Here is a 26,067-nt window from a genome sequence, read left to right as displayed (position 1 = left end):
GAGCATACAATTTTAAACAACGTTCCAATTTACTTCTATTATTTAATTTGCTTCCTTCTCTTGTTGCTCAGGAGCAGCAAAGAACCTAGGTTCTAGCTGCTGATTGGGGGCTGCATATATATCGGTCGTCATTGGCTCACCTATGTGTTCAGTTAGAAACCAGTAGCGCATTGCTGCTCCTTCAACAAATGATGCCAAGAGAATGAAGCAAATTTGATACTAGAAGTAAACTGGAAAGTTGTTTAAAATTGTATGTTCTACCTAAATCATGAAAGAAAAATGTCGGGTTTCATGTCCCTTTAAAATGCAATTCCCCATAACATTTTTAGTTGTATAAAATAAAAAAAATTAAAAACTTTTGCATTATTAATTTGCCAATATCTCTGTAATTTTTCTGTCATGATTCAGATGAAGCACACAATTTTAAAGGGATGTTCCAGACAAAATTGGAATCCACATGGGTGCATTTCAGTTTTGAATAGAAGTATCTTTGTAATATAAATGTATTAGCAAAAGTGCATCTAATAAAAGCTATAGCTGTTTCAAAATTGTATTTAAGTATGCACCGTGCACCAGCATTCTAAACACAGCACTTCCTTAGAGAGCAAAGGTACTTGTACCATCTGGTAATGACTCTGTTTGCTAATTGCTGACATGATACAAGCTCCACTGGTGCTCTGAGCAGCTGCAATATTTACAAAGCTAGTGCACTGAGAATATCTCTAGCTATTTTTCACATGCACGTGCAGAGAAAGAAAACGGTGATAACTTTTACTAGAAGCATTTTTTTTACAATACATGTGTATTGTAAATATGTTTCTGTTCAAAGATGTAATTCTTCTATGTGCACGTAAATTTAGCCCGCAATGGCCCTTTAAACAACTTAACAATTTACTTGTTATCAGATTTTCTTCATTCTCTTGGTATCTTTTGTTGAAGTAGCAATGCACTACTGGGAGCTAGCTGAACACAAGTGGGTCAGTGAGAAGAGACATAAATGTACAGCTACCAATCAGCAGCCAGGTCAATGTAGTGCATTGCTGCTCTTGAGCTTACCTAGGTATGCTTATCAACAAAGAATACCAATAGAACAAAGCAAATTAGATAATAGAAATACATTGCAAAGTTGTTTAAGATGGCATGTTCTATCATGAATTTTGACTTTACTGTCACTTTAAATTTTCCCACTCCCTGCAGAGGCTGGAGTGCATTCTGTGGAATGCAAAACCCTGACATTTCTATGTTCTGTACAGTGATTGGTTGATATGTTTATGAGCTTATTTATCTGTCTCTAATTGGCCACAGCAGGGGAAATTAGAGGCTTTTCAATGGGTGTATCCCCGACCTGGAAAACAGTACATATGTTATCGACAAAATTACAGTCTTAAATGGGTTTTAAACATGTATGTTGTATGTAATCGTTTTGTAATTGTATAAATCTGTCAATTCATAAATGAGAAAATGACTTTAAGGTCCCTTTAAAGGGACAGTAAAGTAAAAATTTACTTTTCATGGATAAGACAGAGCATACAATATAAAACATTTTTCCAGTTTACTATTTTCAGATTTGCTTTGTTTTGTTGGAATCCTTTGAAAGAGTAAAGAGTAAACCAAGTCAGACTCACAGGAGCTCAGGAGCGTACATGTGTCTTTACCACTCTGTGTAGGCTAATATGAGCTGCCATAGAGTGCTTAAGACATGTGCACGCTCCCGAGGTCCTATAAAACTAGCTAGGTTTATTCTTCAAAGAAGGATACCAGGAGAACCAAGCCACTTTGATAATATAAGTAAATTATATGCTCTGTCTTAAACATGAAAGGGTTAATTGTGATTTTACTGTCACTTCAATAATGAAATTAGTTAAAGGGACATTCCAGCCAAAATTGGAAACCACATGGGTGCATTTAGGTATTAAACAGAAGCGATTTTGTAATATAAATGCATTGGCAAAAAGGCTTCTAATAAAAGCTATAGCTGTTTCAAAAGTGTATTTAAGTATGCACCGTGCACCAGCATTTTAAACACAACACTTGTTCAGAGAGCCTAAGGTGCTTGTACCATCTGGTAATGACTCAATGTGTTAATTGCTGACATGATTACAAGCCCCGCTGATGATCTGAGCAGCTGCATTATTTAAAATATGGGTGCAGTGAAAATATATAGCTATGCTTCACATGCACGTGCAGAGAAAAATGTTAACACTAAAACAGTGATAACTCTTAATAGAAGCATTTTTGCCATTACATGTATATTGCAAATAATGTTTCTATTCAAAGATGCAATAAATCTATGTGCATTTATATTTTGACTGGAATGTCCCTTTAATAGAAAACGATAGTTACAAGGTATAACGAGCAACATCATTTTAGCTGCAAAGCAGTTCTAGGTTTTGTGATTCTTTTGAAATACAATTATTATGTTGTGATATATTTTATTTTCACATAAGCAGCTGTAATTTTGCAGAAAGGAATACTCATTTCACATTTACAGTGTCTGTGTTCTCCCCAGGATTTTGTAATGGGCACAGCACTAGGCTGATTTTACTGACAACCCGGCTAAACATTTTTGTTTGTGTTTTGGATTGCTTAAAGGACCAGTAAATACAGTAGATTTGCATGATAACAAGACCTGAACTTCAAATGAGTAGTAGATATAATTTTAAAATTTGTCAGAAAAATAAATGTCTATTTCAACACCTGTATCATGTGACAGTCATCAGCCAATCACAAATGCGTATAGGTATATTTTGTGGATTCTTGCACATGCTCAGTGGGAGCTGGTGACCAAAAACATGTAAATATAAAAAGACTGTGCACTTTTTGTTAATGGAAGTAAATTGGAAAGTTGTTTAAAATTGCATGCTGTATCTGAATCATTTTAATTTTGACTTGTGTCCCTTTAAAGGGACATTATGCACTCATTTTTTTCTTTGCATAAATGTTTTGTAGATGATCTATTTATATAGCCCATAAAGTTTTTTTTTAAATAAATGTATAGTTTTGCTTATTTTTAAAGAACATTGCTCTGATTTTCAGACTCCTAACCAAGCCCCAAAGTTTTATGTGAATACCGTCAGCTACCTTCTCCAGCTTGCTCCTGTTTGTGTAAAGGGTCTTTTCATATGCAAAAGAAGGGGGAGGGGGGGAGTGTCTTATTTGCCACTTGCAGTGGACTTTCCAGCTGCCTTTTCAACAGAGCCAAACTGACAGCTTCTAAGTAAGTTTTTAAACAGTTTTATACTGGATTTTTATATCGGTATCTGTGCATCTTATTCTTTATAGTAGTGTCTATTACATGCAGTTATATAAAAATGAGTGTATACTGTCCCTTTAAGTAGAATTTTATAAATAACAGGAAATGTCACAAGTATCACACTGCCCCCTCCTGACTACTTCATAATGCCAGCAGGCTGAACATATTTTCTGTGAAGAACACTGGTGTCTGTATAAACTGATATTCCTTTCTGCAAAATTGTATCTGGCTATACGGAAATGCAATTGGTGCCAATGTATACAGCTCTAAAATCCAAAGTATTGAAGGGGGTTATATTTCATAACTGATATAGCTGTTGAACAGTATAGAGTGTAAATCGGCACAGCTGCTGCAAGCAAATCCCCACTGATATGAATGAGATTGTGTGACAGTGCCAGATCAGTACTGTTACATAATATGAAATAGCTTCTATAGTCTCTTTTCAGAAGACTGGATTCCTCCCCTGCACATCAGCCTGTACTTTAATGAGCTTGTGGGGGATTCCGGGATGCCAGGTGTTAAGGTTCACACTGCCCACTTGTGAGGCATGCAGCTGCCTTCAAGGTCAGACATGTATCCAATCCCAGATACCAGCTCTGAGACGTGCTGCAGTGAATCAGAGTTCAGCAGCTGCAGGTTTTAGGAAGGGCTCATTAGATCTAAGCAAAACCTAAAACATATGATTAGAGCCATTTGGTAATTATCCACAGTAACTCATTATATTTCTTTCATCGCTGTGTGCAAAAAAAGAAAATATTGAAAACATTAATACAAAGATTTCATGGTGTTGGCATTTTAAAAAGGTCTTAGCAAAGTTTTCAACTCACTAGACATTGTTTCAGTATTGATAAACAATATATCCACGTTTTTCAGTATGGAGATTTTGTATACTCGCCTGCAAGAAGTGCACTGATTAGAAAGGATGAGAGTTTGAATATATTTGTTTCCATTATATTGTGAATCTGGTTGCATTCAGAAATGACATTGCAGGGAACATTCACAAAATAAATAATGAAAGCATATTGCCTAAATGGGTTATAACAGTGGACTAGTAACCTTTTAACCCGTGACCTTAGTATGTATAAAAAATATCACTATAGTTTACTATTTAGGGGTTAAAAGCTACTAACTGAGAGGGAAAAGGTTACTAGTCCACTCAATGTTAAAGATAGGAAAAAGGTAAAACATTTTTACTTGTCTGCTGCAATATCTTACTCATCTGGGACTAGTGGAAATTACAAGCCCTGTATATATACACATGCATAGAGGTAGCTCTCAGTTTATGCTGGGCTTCTGTTCCTGAAGGAATAGTTGTAAAATAAAATATGGTGTAAAATGAATCCAGTTATACAATGTAAGTCATTGGGAAGTAAATTATTTAGGTTCCATGCCATTCTCAAAAGTGTCATTAGAAATTTAATATATTATAATTTAATATATATTCTATGTGTTTTTATATAATATTAGATTTAAAGCCCTGCAATTAATGCTAGGACCACTCGCTGCAGTAGAATTGCATAATTAACCCCTTAAGGACAAGGCCATTTTTCAATTTCTTTCCCTTAAGGACCAAGGCTATTTTTACATTTCTGCTGTGTTTGTGTTTAGCTGTAATTTTCCTCTAACTCATTTACTGTACCCACACATATTATATACCATTTTTCTCGCCATTAAATGGACTTTCTAAAGATACCATTATTTTCATCATGTCTTATAATTTACTATATTTTTTTTTTATAAAATATGAGGAAAAAATGGGAAAAAACACACTTTTTCTAACTTTGACCACCAAAATCTGTTACACATCTACAACCACCAAAAACACCCATGCTAAATAGTTTCTAAATTTTGTCCTGAGTTTAGAAATACCCAATATTTACATGTTCTTTGCTTTTTTTTTGCAAGTTATAGGGCAATAAGTACAAGTAGCACTTTGCTATTTCCAAACCACTTTTTTTCAAAATTAGCGCTAGTTACATTGTAACACTGATATCTTTCAGGAATCCCTGAATATCCCTTGACATGTATATATTTTTTTTTTAGAAGACATCCCAAAGTAATGATCTAGGCCCATTTTGGTATATTTCATGCCACCATTTCACTGCCAAATGAGATCAAATAAAGAAAAAATTCACTTTTTCATAATTTTTTTCACAAACTTCATGTTTCTCACTGAAATTATTTGCAAACAACTTGTGCAATTATGGCATAAATGGTTGTAAACGCTTCTCTGGGATCCCCTTTGTTCATAAATAGCAGACATATATGGCTTTGGCATTGCTTTTTGGTAATTAGAAGGCCGCTAAATGCCACTGCGCACCACACATGTATTATGCCCAGCAGTGAAGGGGTTAATTAGGTAGCATGTAGGGAGCTTCTAGGGTTAATTTTAGCTTTAGTGTAGTGTAGTGTAGTAGACAACCCCAAGTATTGATCTAGGCCCATCTTGGTATATTTCATGCCACCATTTCACCGCCAAATGCGATCAAATATAAAAAAATGTTAATTTTAGGTTTAATGTTAATTTTAGGTTTCTCATTGAAATTATTTACAAACAACTTGTGCAATTATGGCATAAATGGTTGTAAATGCTTCTCTGGGATCCCCTTTGTTCAGAAATAGCAGACATGTATGGCTTTTGTGTTGCTTTTTGGTAAATAGAAGGCTGCTAAATGCTGCTGCGCATCACACATGTATTATGCCCAGCAGTGCAGGGGTTAATTAGATAGCTTGTAGGGAGCTTGCAGGGTTAATTTTAGCTTTAGTGTAGAGATCAGCCTCCCACCTGAGAGATCCCACCCCCTGATCCCTCCCAAACATCTCTCTTCCCTCCCCCACCCCACAATTGTGCCAGTACTAAAATAAAAGGCTTTTTTTTTTTTTTTAAATATCTGTTTAGCTGTGATGGACCCCCCCCCGAACAGCTCTATAACTCTTGCCCACATCCTATTTGCTGCCATCTTGGGTACTGGCAGCTGTCTGCCAGTACCCAATTTGCCTCCAAAAATGTTTATTTTTATTTTTTTGTATGTAATTAAAAAATTTTCTGTAGTGTAGATGCCCCCCCTAATACCCTCCTCCCTCTCCCCCTCCCAGATCCTTTTGACAATTATTTCCCCCTCTCCCTCTCTCCCATTCATTAATGCATTGGTGGCAGTGGCTGTTGTGCGATTGCGTGCTCCCTGCAGGCCCCCGCACGCTCCCGGCGTGCACATTGCACATTCAGGAACCAGATGCCGGGTAGCGATGGGCCGCCCACCCGCCTCCCCTGGAGCTGCTCCCACCCACCAACGATCGGGCCCATCGCTACCGGTGCAGAGAGGGCCACAGAGTGGCTCTCTCTGCATCGGTTTTGGAAAAAAGGTATTGCAGTGATGCCTCAATGTCGAGGCATCACAGCAAACCTTGAAAGCGGCTGGAAGCGATCGGGATCACTTCCAGCCGCTTTAAACCCTGATGTTGTACAGGGTACGTCGCTGGCCTTTAAAGACCAGGTTGTGTGCGACGTACCCTGTATGACATGCGTCGTTAAAGGGTTAACAAGTACATAATGAAAAGACAATGCAATAACACATACTCTGAATTTCAAATAAGCAGCGGATTTTGTTTCCGACATTAATTTTTTTTTTTCTCCTATATTCCGGCCAACTGTATCATGTGACAGACATCAGCCAATCACAGACTAGTATATGTATACCCTGTGAGTTTGTGCACATGCTCAGTAGGATCTTGTTCCCCAGAAAGTGTGAATATAAAAAGACTGTGCAAAATTTGATAATGGAAGTAAATTGGAAAGTGTCTTAAAACTGCATGCTCTATTTGAATCATAAAAGGTTATTTTGACCTGAGTGTCCCTTTAATGTAAAAACAACAGGTATGTCGTTATCCATAAATAAGACAGTGGGGAATTCTGTTATCAGCTAATGAAAGGTCATTTTTTTTCTTTGCTGCACATAAAAATTACTTTTATTTTTTATTTATTTTTTTAAACCTTTTTTTTTAGCTTGCACACTTCCTGTTAGCTTCAATATCAAAAAGTTATGTTATTGCTCTCATATTATATGCATGATAGAAATTTTTATTTTACAGCATGTACTTTTGACATTCAAATTATCAGTAGATTTTTTGTTCGGCGAAATTTCAGTTTTCGTTTCCCTGCCTACAATACCATGTGACAGTCATCAGCCAATTACAAACTCGTATACGTATAAACTGAGAACTCTTGCACATGCTCAATAGGTAACTAATAATGTGTGCCTATAAAAAGACTGAGCAAAAATGTATAATTTAAGTAAATTGGAAAGTTGTTTACAATCGCATGTTCTTTCTGAATAATGTTGTCCTTTTAACAAGACAATGTTGACAATTCTGATGTGGATATTAAAGGGACAGTATACACCAATTTTCATATAACTGCATGTAATAGACACTACTATAAAGAAGAATATGCACAGATACTAATGTTAAAATCCAGTATAAAACCTTTTAAAAACTTCCTTAGAAGCTCCCTGTTTAGCACTGATGATGAGGTTAGGCTGGGACACCCAGTGAAAGGGGCTGGGAAAACAAGATGATCAGGCCCCCCCCTCATTTAATATGAAAATACCTATTCGACAAACAGGAGCAAGCTTGAATCTGTAGACATCAGTATACATCTAACACTTTGGGGCTTGGTTAGGAGTCTGAAAATCAGCACAATGTTATTTAAAAATAAGATAAACAATACTTTGGTACAAAAATACTCCCAGATAGGCTATATAAATGAGTGAAGCGTATAGAGTAATTGGGTACCTCTCTGGAGGTTGTTTATGAGAGAGATTATTTGCAGTAAGAGGATCCAGCATGCAGTATATTATAGCTGACTTGTAAGCACTTACCTGTCAACAGGTTTTGTTTTATTGTAGTTGTCCCCAGGCCCTGTTTAATGGGAACATCACTCAGCTGATTTTACTGATCTTCAGGCTATATTTTAAGCCAATATTAAGTGAAAAATTACATTATTTCAATGCATCATTAAAGCAATTTATGTTGCATTCTGCCATTCATGTGTTCTTTGGATAGCTTAAAGTGAAGGTAAACTTTGATGAATGAAAGCACGTTTTTTAAAAAAAAAAATACTATTAATCAATTAATTCATCAAAGTTTAGAAAGCAGCCGTTTTGAATAAAAACTTACCTTTGTTTTTTTCACAGCCAGAGCAGCTTCCCCCACCCGGAGATCCTCTCTTCACATGTCATCAATGACTAATCCAGTTTCCTCCAATCACGGCATGGCCTCAGGCAATGACTACCCTGGGGGGAAAGCCGTGATTGGAGGAAGCTGGATTAGTCATTGATGACGTGTGAAGAGAGGATCTCCGGGTGGGGAAGCTGCTCTGACTGTGCAAAAGAAGAGAGGTACGGCTGCTTTGTAAACTTTGATGAATGAAAGTGCCCCTGTTTTTAATAGTATTTTTAAAAAAAACGGGCTTTCATTCATCAAAGTTTACCTTCACTTTAAGTAACATTTATAAATAACAGAAAATTTTATAATATTGTGAAGTATTACACTACCCCTGACTCAACTACTTGACAATGCTACTCGGCTGGCAACATTTTCTGTGGAGAACTCTGGGGCATTACAACATAAATGTATCACATTAGAGTAATCTGAGCATCATTCATTAAGACTTCTTATTGGAAGAAAACTATTAGATCTATGTACTGTTTATATTCTTTCTGCCTAGATGTTTACCAGGTATGAGCATTGTAATAATGTCCCTGTTGCTGTTCTTTATTGTAGCTCTGCTCATGCTCTCTTCTCCTTCCATTTTTTTTTTTATAACCACATATTTCCCAAGTTTCCATTTCCTTCTGTCATGGTCCTTACCCTGGCCCCTTGCCGCGGCGAATGCGGGCCCCTGGTGCTACGTTTCGGCGCCCCATGTGTAGAGACGGCGTGACCAGTCCGATCAATAGCTGCAGCTCTCTAATCGCGCAAGGCTGCACGCTGCCTAGATTTAAAAGCACAGCCTCTGATTGTTAGGACTCCCACCTGGTAGGCACAGGTGTGGGAGTTCCTATAAAAGGCTGCTCAGTACATCATTCTGTACTGAGTTATTGCCTCAGAAGATCCTTATTACTTTGTTCCTGCTCCTTATCTGAAGGTCCATACTTGTGTATGCTTATCCTACTGCTGAGACCAAAGACCTCTGCTGTGATACTTGGGTATGCTTATCCTACCGCTGAGACCAAAGACCTCTGCTGTGATGCTTGGGTATGCTTATCCTACCGCTGAGACCAAAGACCTCTGCTGTGATGCTTGGGTATGCTTATCCTACCGCTGAGACCAAAGACCTCTGCTGTGATGCTTGGGTATGCTTATCCTACCGATGCTTAATCCTACTGAGTTCCAGACACCTCCCTCACCCTCACACTTTCTAATGGTAGTGAGAGTCCACAAGACCTTACTCTTGGGAATTACATCACCTGGCCACCAGGAGGAGCTAAAGACACCCTACACCAGATCTTTACGTAACCCTCCTACTTTCTATTCCCTTCCATTAGATGTTTGTCTCGTCAAGGAGAGGGCATGGATAGAGGTGTTCTGCAATTTGTAGTTTAATTTGAGAATATTTATTCTCTTGTTTTCCCTCAATGGGCAGTTCCTGGAAGAGAGGGTTCAAATGTGTACAGCGGGGGAAATTAAAGCACTTCCATAAAGTCTTGCCCATAAGCAGGCCAAGGGTGTTGCTGGGAAGCTCCCAAGCATTCCCCTGTTCTGGCCAGGTGTATGTACTTCTCCAAGTTAAAGGACCAGTATACACCAATTTTCATATAACTGCATGTAATAGACACTACTATAAAGAATAATATTTACAGATACTGATCTAAAAATCCATTATAAAACCTTTTAAAAACTTAATTAGCAGCTCCCAGTTTAGCACAGTTGAAAAGGTTAGGCTGGGACACCCACTGAAATGGACTGGAAAGCAAAAAAAAAAAGCAGACACCCCCCCTCCATGCATATGAAAAGACCCTTTACACAAACAGGAGCAAGCTAAATTTGGTAGACAACAGTCTACTTGTAAAACTTTGGGACTCGGTTAAGAGGCTGAAAATCAGCACAATCTTATTTAAAAATAAGTATAATTAAATTTTTACAAAACAAAACAAAAAACCCTGTATGGGCTATATAAAGGGATCATCTACAAAACATTTAACATTGTAAAGAAAAATTTAGTGTACAATGTCCCTTTAAGACCTACACTGTCTGTTACAGAACAGAACTTATCCCCAATGCATTAAATCTGTCTTTCAGGGACAGACAAGAGAAGAAGACTGTGCTTAACTGGTTCAGGGCAGATGTCGTTAGTAAATACCTATTCTAGCCACATATTATGTCCTGGGTGAGCAGGATCCCAAGGGTAGGAAGAATTCAGCAGCTTGTGCACAGTTGTAGGATTGTGCACAGGGTGAATTCACTATTTCAGGTCCTTGTCTTAAGGTTTTAAAGGTCTGCTCTTGGTCACTCGGGCTATGAAGGGGTGTGCTTGGTGAATTATTATTATTATACAGTTATAATTATTTGGGGCATGGCCCTTTAATTCCACTTTCAGCTCCGGTACCTCAGCGCTTCGGTCACATGTCAGACATTCCTGTGCACTGAGGAAGCGGCGGTGAGTCATTTAGGAGCATTGTGCGCTGGACTTTCCTGTGGCAGGGAGGGCGTTAATTACTTTCCCGCCACAGGAGAGCGCTTAGCTCACCCTGCCTCTTTCCCTTCACTCAGCGGTGGGAGCAGGAAGTCATGGCACCACTCTAGCGATTCTTCTAAGGGACATCAGGAGGTTGTGAGACACTATATTGAAGCAGTAAGGGGGGGTGCTACAGCATTACTGCACATATTATCAGTCATTTTTGGGCTAATTGCGTGGTAGTTTAGCATTGGTGCATTGCTACTACTTTAATATATAGCTTATTGGGATTGCAATACTATTTCTTTTTACACATATTTATTTAAAAAGGGGGTCTATTAAGGATAATTAAACCACCTTTTTTACTGAAACCTGATCATGGTGCTGTCTCTCACTTTAGCTATCCATCATGGAGCAAGAGGTGCCTACAGCTACTGATTTACTTTCATCTGAGGGTAGTCCTTAAGATATTGTTATTCCGTCTGATAAATGTTTGTTATGCAAGTTGGTCATGGTATGCCCTCCTGCCCAGCTTTGCAGCTCTTCCCTTGCGTCTGTTTTGCAGAATCATTCCCAGAGTTCCAGCTCTATAGCTACTGGGGGACATCTACCCATGTATACTACTTAGGGTAGGGTGACTGAATTTGACCCAGTATTTAAAACTCTGCTACAATCTGCTGTTACTGAGGTGATTGCTGCAATGCCGCCCGCAAATAAGCTATTTTTCCAAGGATATCACTCCTGCTGGCCCTTGGATTGTCAGACAATCTCAGGATCCTGATTTGGACAATTCATCTTCTGATTCAGAGGATAAATTATCATTAGATGACTTCTGTAGGTTTAGATAAGGAATCTGAGGATCTTTCTTTCCAGTTTAAGATATCTGTGTTCCTCACTTAAAGAGATAGTAAAGTCCAAATTAAACTTTCATGATTCAGATAGGGCATTTCATTTTAAACAACTTATCTAATTTAATCATCAAATTTGCTTTGTTCTCTTGGTATTCTTAGTTTGAAAGCTAAACCTAGGTAGGCTCATATGCTAATTTCTAAGGCCTTAAAGGCTGCCTCTTATCTGAATGCATTTTACAGTTTTCACTGCTAGAGAGTGTTAGTTCATGTGTTTCATATTAAATAACGTGCTCACGCACGTGGAGTTATGTAAGAGTCAGCACTAATTGCCTGAAATGCAAGTCTGTCAAAATATCTGAGATAAGGAGGCAGTCTGCAGAAGCTTAGTTACAAGGTAATTACAGAGGTAAAAAGTATATTTCTATAACGTGGTTGGTTATGCAAAACTGGAGATTAGTATAAAAAAAAAAGGGATTTTTAAACAATAACATTTTTGGTGTTTACTATCCCTTTAAGGCAGTACTAAGAACTTTAGGAGCTCAAGGTTCGAATATGATTGTGAAAAAAACGGTACACAAGGTGGGCATAATTTTTAGACCCAAGTCTAGGGTTCCTGAGACCTTTACGGTTCCATCATTGGTCTCTGATATCAATTCTAAGGAATGGGAAAAATTGGTTTTCCCGTTCACTCCTTCACCTAAGTTTAAGAAGCTCTTCCCTTTACCTGAGTCCAATATGAAACTATGGGGTACTATTCCAAAGGTGGACAGTGCTATCTCTACCTTTGCTTAGAGGACTACCATCCCTCTGGAAGAAGGTACGTCTTTCAAGGACCTTAGGAAGGCTTTTTTTTAAGAAGGCTTGCTTTTTCAATCTGCTGTAAGTATTGCTGCAACTGCAGGTGCTGCAGCATTCTGGTGTGATTCTCTATCTGATCTGTTCTCTTTAGAATCCTCCTTAGAGGAAATTTAAGATTGTATTCTGTATTTGAAAACACCAAACTCTTTTATTTGTGACGTGATTATTTAGATAATTCGCATTAATGCCAAAAACACAACCCTGGCTGTCTTGTCCTGATAGGCTCTTTGGCTCAATTCATGGTCTGCTGTCATGGTAACCAAATCTCGTCTGCTTTCTTTTGCTTTTAAGGGTAAGAATCTTTTTTGGTCCTGGCTTGCATTCAATCATTTCTACAGCGACAGAAGGCAAGGGAGCTTTCTTACCTCAGGACAAGAAATCCAGGCCCAAGGGTAAACCTGGTTGACGTTTTTTTTCCTTTCACCAGAACAAGAATTAGAGATCCTCATCTTCACAGAAGAACAAACCATCCAAACTACCTGGAGACCAAATCCAGTTGGGAACACATCCAAGCAGCCTGAAATGTCTGCCACTGATTCCAAGTCTGCATGAAGGTGCGGCCTCTGATCCGGATTCTTCTCCGGTGGGGGCAGACTAAGCCTTTTTCAGGAGGCATGAGCTCAGTCCATTCAGGACCCTTGGGTGCTGGAGATTGTTGCTCAGGGGTACAGGATCGGATTTAAATCTCTGCCTCCATGGGGTAGGTTCATTCTGACTCACATTTCTAAAAGACCAGAAAAGAGAAGGCTTTTCATCTATGCGTAAAGGATTTGGAGGACATGGGGGTCATTGTCCCTGTACCATTAGCAGAACAGGGAAAAGGGTTTTATTTAAACATGTTCATTATTACAAAACATGAGGGAACATTAAGACCCATTTTGGATCTCAAGATTCTGAACAAGTTTATTTCAAGACGGAAACTATCAGGTCAATTCTTCCCTAGGTGCTTCAGGGTCAGTTCATGACAACTGTAGGCCTGGAGGATACATATCTTCACATCCCAGTTCATCATCATTATCGGTTCCTACAACGTGCCTTTCTAAACAGGCCTTACCAATTCACTTCTCTGCCATTTGGTTTTGCTACTGCTCCCAGATATCTTGGTTCAGGCATCATCTTTAAGCCTGAACACCGAGAGGTTACTTTGGTTACTTTTCAGTCATGGTTGGAGGGTCAATGTCACCAAGAGCTCTGTCATACCTCAAACGAGAGTGTGTTTTTTGGGAGTAATCATAGACTTGTGGCTATAAAACTTTTCCTTTAAAGATCAACACAGGCTCAAGCTTCAATCTGCCTGTTGGAACCTCCAGTTGCTACCATTTCCTTCAGTTGCCCAGAGCATGTAGGTCATGGGCCTCATGGTGGCAGCCTCAGAGTGGCAGCCTCAGATGCCATTTCATTTGCACTCCGATCTGTCTCAATTGGTTAACTTAGACTCCCCCCCCCCCCACATGACAAGCACTTTCTTGGGGGACGTCTCCAGGTCCGGTATCTTGGTGCATAGGGTTCCACCATCCAATGTGGGTAATAATTACCACAGACGCCAACCTGTCATGTTTGGGAGTGTTATGGGGTTCTCAGAGGTCTTTGATCATCCCAGGAAGTGACTTTGCCAATCAGTTGTTTGGAACTTGGAGTAATTTTCAATGCCTTACTGGCATGGCCTTTGCTTCGCACAATTCTGTTTTTTCCGGTTTCAATCCAACAACATAACAACGGTAGCGTACATAAATGAAGGAGGCACATGCAGTCCACTAGCAATGCAGGAAGTGTCTTGCATCCTGAACTGGGCAGAGGAAAATCAATGTTCCATCTCAAACACTTGCACTCAGGGAAATGGTCTTTCAACCAGGAGATTTTCAATCAGTTGGTAGCCTGATGGGGTTCTCCGGACATAGTTCTAATGGCATCTATTCTGAATCACAAGATTGCAAGGTACGAGTGGAGATAAAGGAATCCTCAGTCGGAGTTGACAGATGCTTTAGTGATTCCTTGGTAGTATTAGCTAGATTTATTTGTTTTCTCTGATTATTCTCTTACTCACATAATTCTCATAGCTTTGGCATGGCACAGTAGAACCTGGTATGCCAACTTATTGCAGATGTCTAGCAATCCTCCGTGGTACCTTCCTCAGAGACCGGATCTTCTAGCTTAAGGACCATTTTTTTATCAAAATCTGCAGTCTCTCTCAGCTTGGAGATTGAACGGTTGATTATTTTGCAGCCAAGTTTCTCAAACTCTGTAATTAATACTTTGATTCAGGCTTGTAAGCCTACCACCAGACCTATTTATCATAAGGTGGGAAGGTTTATTTGTCTTGGTATTCCGATCGGGGTTACTCCTGGCATTCTGTTAGAATCCCACGGATTTGGCAGTTTCTTCAGGAGGGCCTGGATCTGCAAGTTCTACTAAGAGCCATATTTTTTTATTCTGTTCCACCGGAAATTGGCTTGTCTGCCAGATATTCAATCCTTTGTGCAAGCTCTTGTCAGAATTAGACAAGTAATTAAAGCTATTGCTCCTCCTTGGAGTCTTAAAGTGAATGTAAATTTAGATGATAAAGTGCCCGTTTTTAAAAAATCCGATTAAAAACAGGTGTACTTTAATTAATTCATCAAAATTTAAATTTCACTCGTGTTGTGAAAATACCTTTTAATCTTGACAGCTGCTGCATCGCTTCCCCCACCCGTCGCAAAGCCTCTTCCCAGGTCTAAAATGAAGAATCCAGCTTCCTCCAATCACAACGTTGAATCAGACACTGATTCCCCCGTGGGAGGAAGCTGTGATTGGAGGATGACCGATCTGTCATTTCTGACTTATGAAGAGGCTTGTGACGACCGGGGGAATCGCTGGAGCGGCTGTCAAGATTAAAAGTTAAGTATTTTCACAACACGAGTGAAATGTAAATATTGATGAATTAAAGTGCCCCTGTTTTCAATCGGATTTTTTAAAACCGGGCACTTTAACATCTAAATTTGCATTCACTTTAATTTGGTTCTCAAAGTTTTACAGCATCCTCTATTTGAACTGATGCATTCGTTGGATATCAAGATGTTATCTTGGACGGTGGTGTTCTTGCTAGCTTTTTCCTCAGTTCGCAGAGTCTCTAAATGGTCAGCTCTTTATTCTAATCCACCTTATTTGGTGTTTCATTAGGATAAGGCTGTTTTGTCAGTCTTCCAGTCTGTTTGTCCTGTTTTCTGGTAAACGTAAGGGCCAAAAGGCTACTGCAGTGCCTTTGGCAATTGGTTGAGGAGCTTGACAACAACCTCCTACCAGAATTACTGTTAATTTCACTCGCTCTGTCTCTACTCCCTGGGCCTTCTAGAATGAGGCTTCTGTGGAACAAATATGCAAGGCTGCAACTTGGTCATCTTTGCATACCTTTACCAAGTTTTATCATTTCAATGTTTTAAACTTCAGGGGAGGCAGCATTTGGCCAGAAGGTCCTTCAGGCGGTGGTTTCTAGTAAATTGGGGCTTGCCTTTTATATTATCCCACCCAAATTTTCTTGGACTCCACAGCTTGAGTATTGGTTCCCAAGAGTAAGGTCTCGTGGACTCTCACTACTACTTTTTAGAAAGAAAACAAAAGTTATTCTTACCTGATTAATTCCATTCTTTCTTGGTAGTGAAAGTCCACGAACTCGCCCCAAAATGTTTTCTAGTGGCAGCAGTCCTTGTTTGCACCTCTTAACCCTACTGTCTTTGTTACTTTTCATCCTATCCTTAGCTATACATACTACTGGGAGGGAGGGGGAAGTAGGAGGGATACTTAAAGTCCTTGTTTAGGGTTTGTTTGCCGCCTCCTTGTGGCGAGGTGATGCAATTTCCAAGAGTAAGGTATTGTGGACTCACTACCAAGAAAGAAAGGAATTTATCAGGTAAGAATATATATATATAATTTTTTTTTTATTTAAAGAATTTGTTCCCCAATCTTTACTTTGCCAGTGATAATAACCTCAAAATAAAGAGTTACTGGCACAGGCAATAACAAAGAACACCAGCCCCACAATGGTTTATCACTGAGTGCAAGCTAAGTAACAAGATGACAGCTAAGTCTCAGATTTAGTAACATTTGGAAGAGAACTGACAACATGTTTGAACACCAGATGGGTTCTCGTTTAATTCAATTAGACAAAGACCACTCAGTCATGAAGTATTTCTCTCTTACCTGCTCTGTGGTCTGAATTCTGCTTGCAGAAACAAGTTCCTACAACATAACTTGATTGTGGTTTTACTCTTGAGCGAGACACAGAGAAAGTAAATTCCAGTTAAGTCACCACTGAATGGTTGTGCAATTGGTTTACGATTGGTTATTGCTCTTTGCCCAACACCCTAGAGAGAGTCAGAATTGTTACTGATAGGAAACTTGATGCCTGGGTTACAATAATCACATTGTGCTGTGGGACCCTAATTGTGTTATGTTTATACTAATAACAAATGCAGTCTGTTTTCTCTGAATTTTCTTAGTTGTTCAGTGACTCTATTTTAATTTCTGCACACTAAGCAAATCCCAAATGCTGTAGTGGTTCTGTTTTCAGTAGAATCATTAAATATAACAGATGAGCATTGACGGTGAGCCAGACACACTGAAGATGTAAGCAGAATATAATCTCCTCTCTGTTAGTGTCCTCTGTGGAGTATTTTACATTCTCATAGCTGTTAGTAATGTGCATTATAACCATTATAAAATCTATACAACAAATGGCATGTTATATATATTGGTAATGGAGTGCTTGTTTTAATGCTATTCAATTCATTATAAAATGTACTGTTTGCTTCTAGATTAATGGTAAAAAAAAAGTTAAATGGGGTGACCATTTATAGGCAGTCTGATGTTCACTATTTGGCTTATTCTTAAAGTTTGATCTTATCTGAGACTTAAATCTTTATTTGTTGTTTGGACACAATTTATTCCAAAGTGACCAAGCCCTTCCCCATTGAGTAACAAGTCTGAGTTGAAGAAGTCTTTCTTACTGTACCCTCTTTCTCCAACATTGGTGTGTCCGGTCCACGGCGTCATCCGTTTTTTTACGTCAGGCACTGGTTTAGACACCTTCCCAGTCAGGAAGGGCCTTCCTCTGTAGTAGGCAGAGCCTCATTTTCGCGCCATTACTGCGCATTTACTTTTGAGAGCAGTACATGCAGCTGCATGTGTGTGGGTCTGGAATTAGTTGAAAAGGTTCCTAGAAGGCTTCATTTGGTATCGTATACTCCCCTGGGTTTGGTGAAGTCGCAGCAAAGGCTGGGGCTGGGACTGTAAGGGGGTTAAAACTGTAAAAGGCTCCGGTTTCCACATTTTAAGGGTTAACAGCCTGAAATTTGGGGTGCAATGCTTTGAATGCTTTAAGACACTGTGGTGAAAATTTGGTTAAGATTGAAGGTTTGGATAAGGGATTGTCAGCGAGTTCTCTAAAAGGACAGATTTCTGCTCTATCTGTCTTGTTACACAAACGACTGGCAGCTGCGCCAGATGTTCAAGCTTTTGTACAGGCTTTGGTCAGGATCAAGCCTGTTTACAGACCTTTGACTCCTCCTTGGAGTCTAAATTTTTAGTTCTTTCAGTTCTTCAAGGGGTTCCGTTTGAACCCTTGCATTCCATAGATATCAAGTTGTTATCTTGGAAAGTTCTGTTTTTGGTTGCTATTTCTTCTGCTAGAAGAGTTTCTGAATTATCTGCTCTGCAGTGTAATCCACCCTATCTGGTGTTCCATTCAGATAAGGTTGTTTTGCGTACTAAGCCTGGTTTCCTTCCAAAAGTTGTTTCCAACAAAAATATTAACCAGGAAATAGTTGTTCCTTCTTTGTGCCCGAATCCAGTTTCAAAGAAGGAACGTTTGTTACACAATTTAGATGTAGTCCGTGCTTTAAAGTTCTATTTAGAAGCAACAAAGGATTTCAGACAAACGTCTTCACTGTTTGTCGTTTATTCTGGCAAGAGGAGAGGTCAAAAAGCTACTGCTACCTCTTTCCTTTTGGCTGAAAAGCATCATCCGATTGGCTTACGAGACTGCCGGACGGCAGCCTCCTGAACAAGTCACAGCTCACTCTACTAGGGCTGTGGCTTCCTCATGGGCCTTCAAGAACGAGGCTTCTGTTGATCAGATATGTAAGGCAGCGACTTGGTCTTCTCTGCACACTTTTGCCAAATTCTACAAATTTGATACTTTTGCTTCTTCGGAGGCTATTTTTGGGAGAGAGGTTTTGCAAGCCGTGGTGCCTTCTGTTTAGGTAACCTGATTGGCTCCCTCCCTTCATCCTTGTCCTAAAGCTTTGGTATTGGTTCCCACAAGTTATGGATGACGCCGTGGACCGGACACACCGTTGGAGAAAGTAATTTATCAGGTAAGCATAAATTCTGTTTTTACTCTACTTAAAGGGACACTCAAGTCAAAACAAACTTTTATGATTCAGAAAGAGCATGACGTTTTAAGACACTTTCTCATTTACTTCCATTATCAAATTTTGCACGGTTCTTTATTCGCACTTTCTTGGGAACAAGGTCCTACTGAGCATGTGCACAAGCTCACAGGGTATACGTATACTAGTCTGTGATTGGCTGAAGTCTGTCACATGATACAGGGGGCTGGAAATGGGGAAAAAAAATAAAGTTGTCAGAAAAAAATATCTACTGCTTATTTGAAATTCAGAGTTAGTGTTAAATCATTGTCTTTTTATTATGCATGTGTTAATTATGCTGTTCTACTGCATTGAGTGTTCATTTAAATCTCTTTGGGGACACATATGAGAATCTCCAGAGAATTTGTTTGGATGTGTCAGTTTTTCCTTATTACTGTTACTACTATTGTTTTTTTATTGTCATTTGTTACGTTCCGCTAGGTTGTATAGTATTGGGTACACGAGTATGGAGTACACAAAGGCACAGCTTCATGAAATAAGCAAAACAAACCAATAGAAGAGGAAGATTTTACAATCTACAGGTTATTAATCTATTTACTGTGTAACACAAGGGGATATGTAAATACACTTAGATATAAAAGCTTTAAACATACAAGGGCATTGCAAACTCAGATGTTTTAGAAAAGAAATGTCAGCAAGCTGATAGAAGAAATTAATTTGCGTATTTTCTGACGTGTTGCATCATAATACTGTAGTTTGTTTAGCTCAAGTGTATTTATTTCATTCAGATGACATAATGGTGACAGACAGTAAGATTGTATGTGCTGGATCTAAGTGTGCTGTCATAGGCCGCAGGGTACAAGCCACTGCCACCTCTCAGAGCAGCCAGCTCACAGAGCATATTTCAGTATGCTCCATCCTCTGTTGCAGAGAAAGCTCTTATACAGTGATAGTCTACACTAGAACCATTTTGCTAGTACAAGCATATTGCAAAAATGCTTCTATCTAAACTTTTGTGTTTCAGTTTTGAGTATAATACCTTAATTTTTAAGCAAATGGGGTGATAAAGAAATTAAGCGCACAGGAGAAAGAGGTTGGGTGTATTGGATATGAAAAGGGAGGGTGATAAGGTGGTGAGTAAAAAGAGGAAAGGAGGAGCAGCTCAGAAGCATCATTGCACTACAGGGAGCGTCTCTTATCATTGGCTCACTAGATGTGTTCAGCTAGCTCCCAGTAGTATATTGTTCCTCTGATGCTGACATTAAAGGGACAGTCAAGTCCAAAATCTTTCATGATTCAGATAGGGCATGTCCAATTTACGTTTATCACCAATTTTGCTTTGTTCTCTTGGTATTCTTAGTTGAAAGCTAAACCTAGGTATTCTCATATGCTAATTTCTAAGACCTTGAAGGCCGCCTCTTATGTGAATGCATTTTGACAATTTTTCACAACTAGGGGGCGTTAGTTCATGTGTGTCATATAGATAACATTGAGCTCACGCACATGAAGTTACCTAGGAGTTATATATGAGTCAACACTGACTGGCTAAGATGCAAGTCTGCCAAAAGTGGGCAGTTTGCAGAGGCTTAGATACAAGGTAATCACAGAGGTAAATAGTATATTAATATAACAGTGTTGGTTATGCAAAACTGGGGAATCGGTAATAAAGGGATTATCTATATTTTTAGACAATAATTCTGGTGTTGACTGTCCCTTTAACTATGTGTTAACCCCTTTGTAGGTGTTAGCTACATGGTCTTCAGCTCTATAAAGTAGCAGTGTTTACAACAATGTATAACATTAATACAAATAATGTTGTAAACAGTGCTGTCCTCCGAGGCACAACAATGCATAACAATGTTAAAAACTCTGCTGCCATAGAGTGCTCAGGACACGGGCAGGCTCCTGACCTTACTTTGGTCTGCTCTTCAACTAAAGGATTCCAAGAAATCTGCTGGCACTCTACAAATAACAGATAATAAGAAAGATAAGAAAGTAAATATAGTATCAGAGGTAAATTGGACAGTTATGATCTTTCTGAATAAGAATTTTAATTTTGACTTCCCCTTTAAGATCAGCACACCTTTTTCAACTTTCAATATTTGTGCCATGAGTCATTTAATAAACCCAAATAATGTCTCATTAGGTAGATATACTTTACCTATACTAACTACCTGCCATAAAGTAGGCCTAGTACCACCAGGGATGTATTTCATTTTTGTGCTGCCCTGGACACTAGGAAGTCTGCTGACCTCTGAAGCCCCCTCCCCTGAAAAAATATAGCTTATTTTTGTTTCATATTTCTCACGACAGCCGGACTGAGTCACGCACCCCCATTAGATTCGATTTGTAGTAAAATGAAAGTGAAGATCAACAATATGAATCTAAGTATATAGTTTACAATAGTTATTGTAACTTAAATCGTATTATTAATAGTTTGTAAATATTGATTTATTTTTAAATTATTTCAATCTGTCATACGTTACTTTCTTTCCGCCCTCTTTGTTTTTCCCTTCTTTAGTGATGTGTGGAGGGGGCAGGACCGCTCTGCATGTCACGGAGTAGCAGATGAAAAAAATGTGGGTGGAGAGAATTTAGATGATAGACATCAATAACATGCGCAGTCCGAAGCCGGTCCTATATTCAAATTTGAATTTAAAATATAAAGTGGGCTAATAAGCAATAAAATATTTTGTTTTTCTACCTCAGTTTATTATTGAAATGACTTTTTTGTTTTGAAAATGCTAAATCTTTCAAGTCACAATGTTCTTGGCTCGATTCTAGGTAAACAATGAATCTGATCGCAACATCCGATTCAGGCCTAGATTACAAGTGGAGCGCTAATTTATCACACTCTTGCAAAGGTAGCTGGTTATTGTACCGCAAGCTCGCGGTAGCAATTAGCGCTTATAAAATTAACCAAAGATCAGATCTATGGTTAATTTTATAAATGTCCACCAAATGCCCCCGAAATCTAGTGTAATATACTTTACTAAAAATAAAGAGTAGATTTTTTTTTAAATTTAAATAAAGTAACTGCACTTAGCAGTTTTTGTGGGCTAAAGTTGGCAACTGTAGGGTGTTAGAAAAAAAAAAAAAAACAGCACTGAAAAGTGCCTTTACATTGCAGTCCATGGGAACTGTGTGTGTGTGTGTGTATGTGTATGTATATCTATATACACATATATACAGCAGGTATTGGCAGGTGCACTCTCACTAACACTTTAGTTCCAAATGCCAGGGTGCTAGAATATGGAAATCAGGAGACAGCACTCACTGGTCTTGACAATACTGGATTTATTCAGTCGAAATCCAGTATTGTCAAGACCAGTGAGTGCTGTCTCCTGATTTTTATATATATATATATATATATATATATATATATATATATATATATATATATATATATCTATGTGTGTGTGTGTGTATATATATATATATATATATATATATATATATATATATATATATATCTATGTGTGTGTGTGTGTATATATATATATATATATATATATATATATATATATATATATATATATATATATATATATATATATGTGTATCTATGTGTGTGTGTATATATATATATATATATATATATATCTCTGTGTATATATATAATCTATATCTATCTCTGTGTGTATATATGCTTATATATTTGTGTTAATGTGTGTATATATATATATATATACATACAGTATGTATATAAGCATATGCATATATATTAATAATATTCTGCTATTGCTGCGCGACCTACCCCCTTCGCTGTGCTAGTTTCTCAGCCGTGTCTTAGCCGTGTCTCAGCCGTGTCTTAGCCGTGTCTCAGCCGTGTCTCAGCCGTGTCTCAGCCGTGTCTCAGCCGTGTCTCAGCCGTGTCTCAGCCGTGTCTTAGCCGTGTCTCAGCCGTGTCTTAGCCGTGTCTCAGCCGTGTCTCTGGCATGAGAACGAGGCTCCCATTAGAGCCTATGGAAGCACTCTCTCATGAGCACAATGCTTCCCAGCAATGCAAACTTGTAATACCAGTGAAGCATAAATATCGCTTTCGCAAAACAATTTTTTGGGGTAATAATGACAGTACCCTATTACTGCCCTCATTGCTGCCACTGACCTCTTTCCTGTAGCAAGTCCTAAACAGTTATATAGCTGCTGTAGAGAAGCTTTTAGGTAGTCAAAGCTAAGTATAAAGTAGCGGTTCCCAAACATTTTCTGGCCACTGCCCCTTCGTTCCATAAACTCATCAGCGCCCCTGGCTTGCACACAAAAATATTAAACATTTCTTCAAATTTTCATTAATTAAAATTGTATTATCTTCATACTAAAAGCTTCTTAAAGTCTTATTTACCACATTACTTAGTAATTACTTCACTATTCAAAAAAATTGTTAAAGGGACATGAAACCCAAAATGTTTCTTTCGTGATTTAGATGGAGCATGTGATTTAAAACCTAGGTAGTGCTAAGGAGCAGTAAAGCACTACTAGGAGCTATCTGCTGATTGGTGTCTGCCCATATATGCCTCTTGTCATTGGCTCACCAAATGTGCTCAGCTAGCTCCCAGTTGTGCATTGCTGCTCCTTAAACAAAGGATACCAAGAGAATAAAGCAAGTTTGATAAGACACATACATTGTGTTGTTTAAAACATCTGCTCTATTTTTTTCATAAAAAGTTACTTGAATGTGCCTTTAAAGGAACACTAAGGTCAAAATTAAACTTTCATGCTTCAGATAGATAATCCAATTTAAAAAAAAATTCAATGTACTTACATTATCAAAATGTGCACAATCTTTTTATGTGCACATTTTCTGAGGCACCAGCTCCTACTTAGTATGTGCAAGATTTCACAGATGATACATATATGCATATTGTGATTGGCTCATAGCTGTCACATGATAGGAGGGAGTGCAAAATGGAATAAACTTTGAAATTTGCCAGAAAAAAAAATGCTACTCTTGAAATTCAAAGTAAGGGCATTGTCTTTTTATTATGTTTCTGTCAATCATACAATTCTACTGTATTTATTGCTCTTTTAATCTGCCTAAACAGTCAAATTATTATTTTTTTAAATTTAGAACTGAATGTGACATTTATTGCATTGTTTTCATTTTTGTAATTACTACTTTGTAATATGTAAGCGTAAGTAATCCCTTATCTTCCATTCCTAAGGAATAACTGCCCCTCTAGATCTCCTTTTCAGGTTCCATAAATGTCAGCACGAAGTAAGGTTATATCTGTATTTTCCCTTTAACAGGCAATTGGATCAGATAGAGGATTTAGAAGCTACAGATATAAAGGACCCAAAACTAAACTACGGCATTGTTGTTGACTGCGGCAGCAGTGGCTCCCGGGTGTTTGTATACTTTTGGCCCCCACACAATGGAGATCCTCATGACCTTCTTGATATTAAGCAGATGAGAGACCGCAGCAGCAAACCTGTAGTTAAGAAGATCAGACCAGGTACGTTTTTTTGTTTGGAATATTCCTACTGCAGAATATGCAGCATAACTGGGGGATGGAGTAGTATTGGTTACCTCATTATTTTATAGAGGAACATAGAATAGATTACCTTGTACCTTAAAGGGACAGTTTACTCAAAAATTTTCTCCCGTTTAATTTGTTCCCAATGATCCACTTTACCTGCTGGAGTGTATTAAATTGTTTACAAGTAGCTCCTTTGCCCTTATATTGGCATTTGAAATTGTTGATTTTGCATGTGGTATCCCCACCTATTCTGAAAGTTTGTGGCCGCGCGTACCAGCTATAGATAAGCTTTGTAAACACAGTCAGCAGAAGAAATTACACTCCCAGTGGGATATAGCAGAGATAAGGTAATAAAATGTTGATTTTCCATTGTTCTCTCAAAGTACTGGTGATTGTTTTAAGGACAGATATAAGATAAAGAAGCAGGTATATGTACACAATGTGATACAGTAATGAGATCTGATTATACCTACAAGCTCAACCCATTTTATTAGGTTGTGGCTTCAACACACAAAATCAGAGCTTTAATATACACAAATAAGCCTTAAAAAGCTAATTTTCATACATTTTTACTCTGCAGTTGGTAAAAAAAGCAATTGTAAACACATTAAGGGAAAAACTATTTTACAGTATACTATCCCTTTAAAGGACCAGTCAACATATTAGATTTGCATAATCAACAAATGCAAGATAACAAGACAATGCAATAGCACTTAGTCTGAACTTCAAATGAGTAGTAGATTTTTTTTATAACAAATATCAAAGTTATGTATTTCCACTCCCCTTGTACCATGTGATGGCAATCAGCCAATCACAAATGCATATACGTATAGTCTGTGAATTCTTGCACATGCTCAGTAGAATCTGGTGACTGCAAGATTGTAAATATAAAAGACTGTGCATATTTTTTTTAATGGAAGTAAATTGGAAAGTTGTTTAAAATTACATGCTGTATCTGAATCATGAAAATTTAATTTAAGTTGAGTGTCCCTTTAAGGTGCAAGGTAATCTATTCTATGTTCCTCTATAAAATAATGAGGTAACCTATACTACTTTCTTCTGTTAAGGTACAAGGTAATCTATTCTATGTTCCTCTATAAAACATTGAGGTAACCAATACTACTTCCTTCTGTTAAGGTACAAGGTAATCTATTCTATGTTCCTCTATAAAACATTGAGGTAACCAATACTACTTCCTTCTGTTAAGGTACAAGGTAATCTATTCTATGTTCCTCTATAAAATAATGAGGTAACCTATACTACTTTCTTCTGTTAAGGTACAAGGTAATCTATTCTATGTTCCTCTATAAAATAATGAGGTAACCTATACTACTTTCTTCTGTTAAGGTGCAAGGTAATCTATTCTATGTTCCTCTATAAAATAATGAGGTAACCTATACTACTTTCTTCTGTTAAGGTACAAGGTAATCTATTCTATGTTCCTCTATAAAACATTGAGGTAACCAATACTACTTCCTTCTGTTAAGGTACAAGGTAATCTATTCTATGTTCCTCTATAAAATAATGAGGTAACCTATACTACTTTCTTCTGTTAAGGTACAAGGTAATCTATTCTATGTTCCTCTATAAA

At 38.1% G+C, this 26,067-nt stretch overlaps 1 protein-coding gene across 2 annotated transcripts in view; it reads left to right on the top strand.

Annotated features, from left to right (window-relative positions):
* The window catches only part of ENTPD7 (ectonucleoside triphosphate diphosphohydrolase 7), a 78,838-nt gene that overhangs the window by 6,938 nt on the left and 45,833 nt on the right, over positions 1-26,067 (top strand). For both annotated transcript variants that reach the window (XM_053692540.1, XM_053692539.1), the window contains exon 4: positions 24,247-24,452. In XM_053692540.1, coding sequence (XP_053548515.1) covers positions 24,247-24,452 — 206 coding nt within the window. The remainder of the gene's footprint in view (positions 1-24,246; positions 24,453-26,067) is intronic.

This window comes from Bombina bombina, chromosome 9 (genome assembly GCF_027579735.1).
Source record: "Bombina bombina isolate aBomBom1 chromosome 9, aBomBom1.pri, whole genome shotgun sequence".
NCBI lineage: Eukaryota > Metazoa > Chordata > Amphibia > Anura > Bombinatoridae > Bombina > Bombina bombina.
Note: the sequence above shows the minus strand (reverse complement) of the source record. Positions and strands in the feature narration are given on the sequence as shown.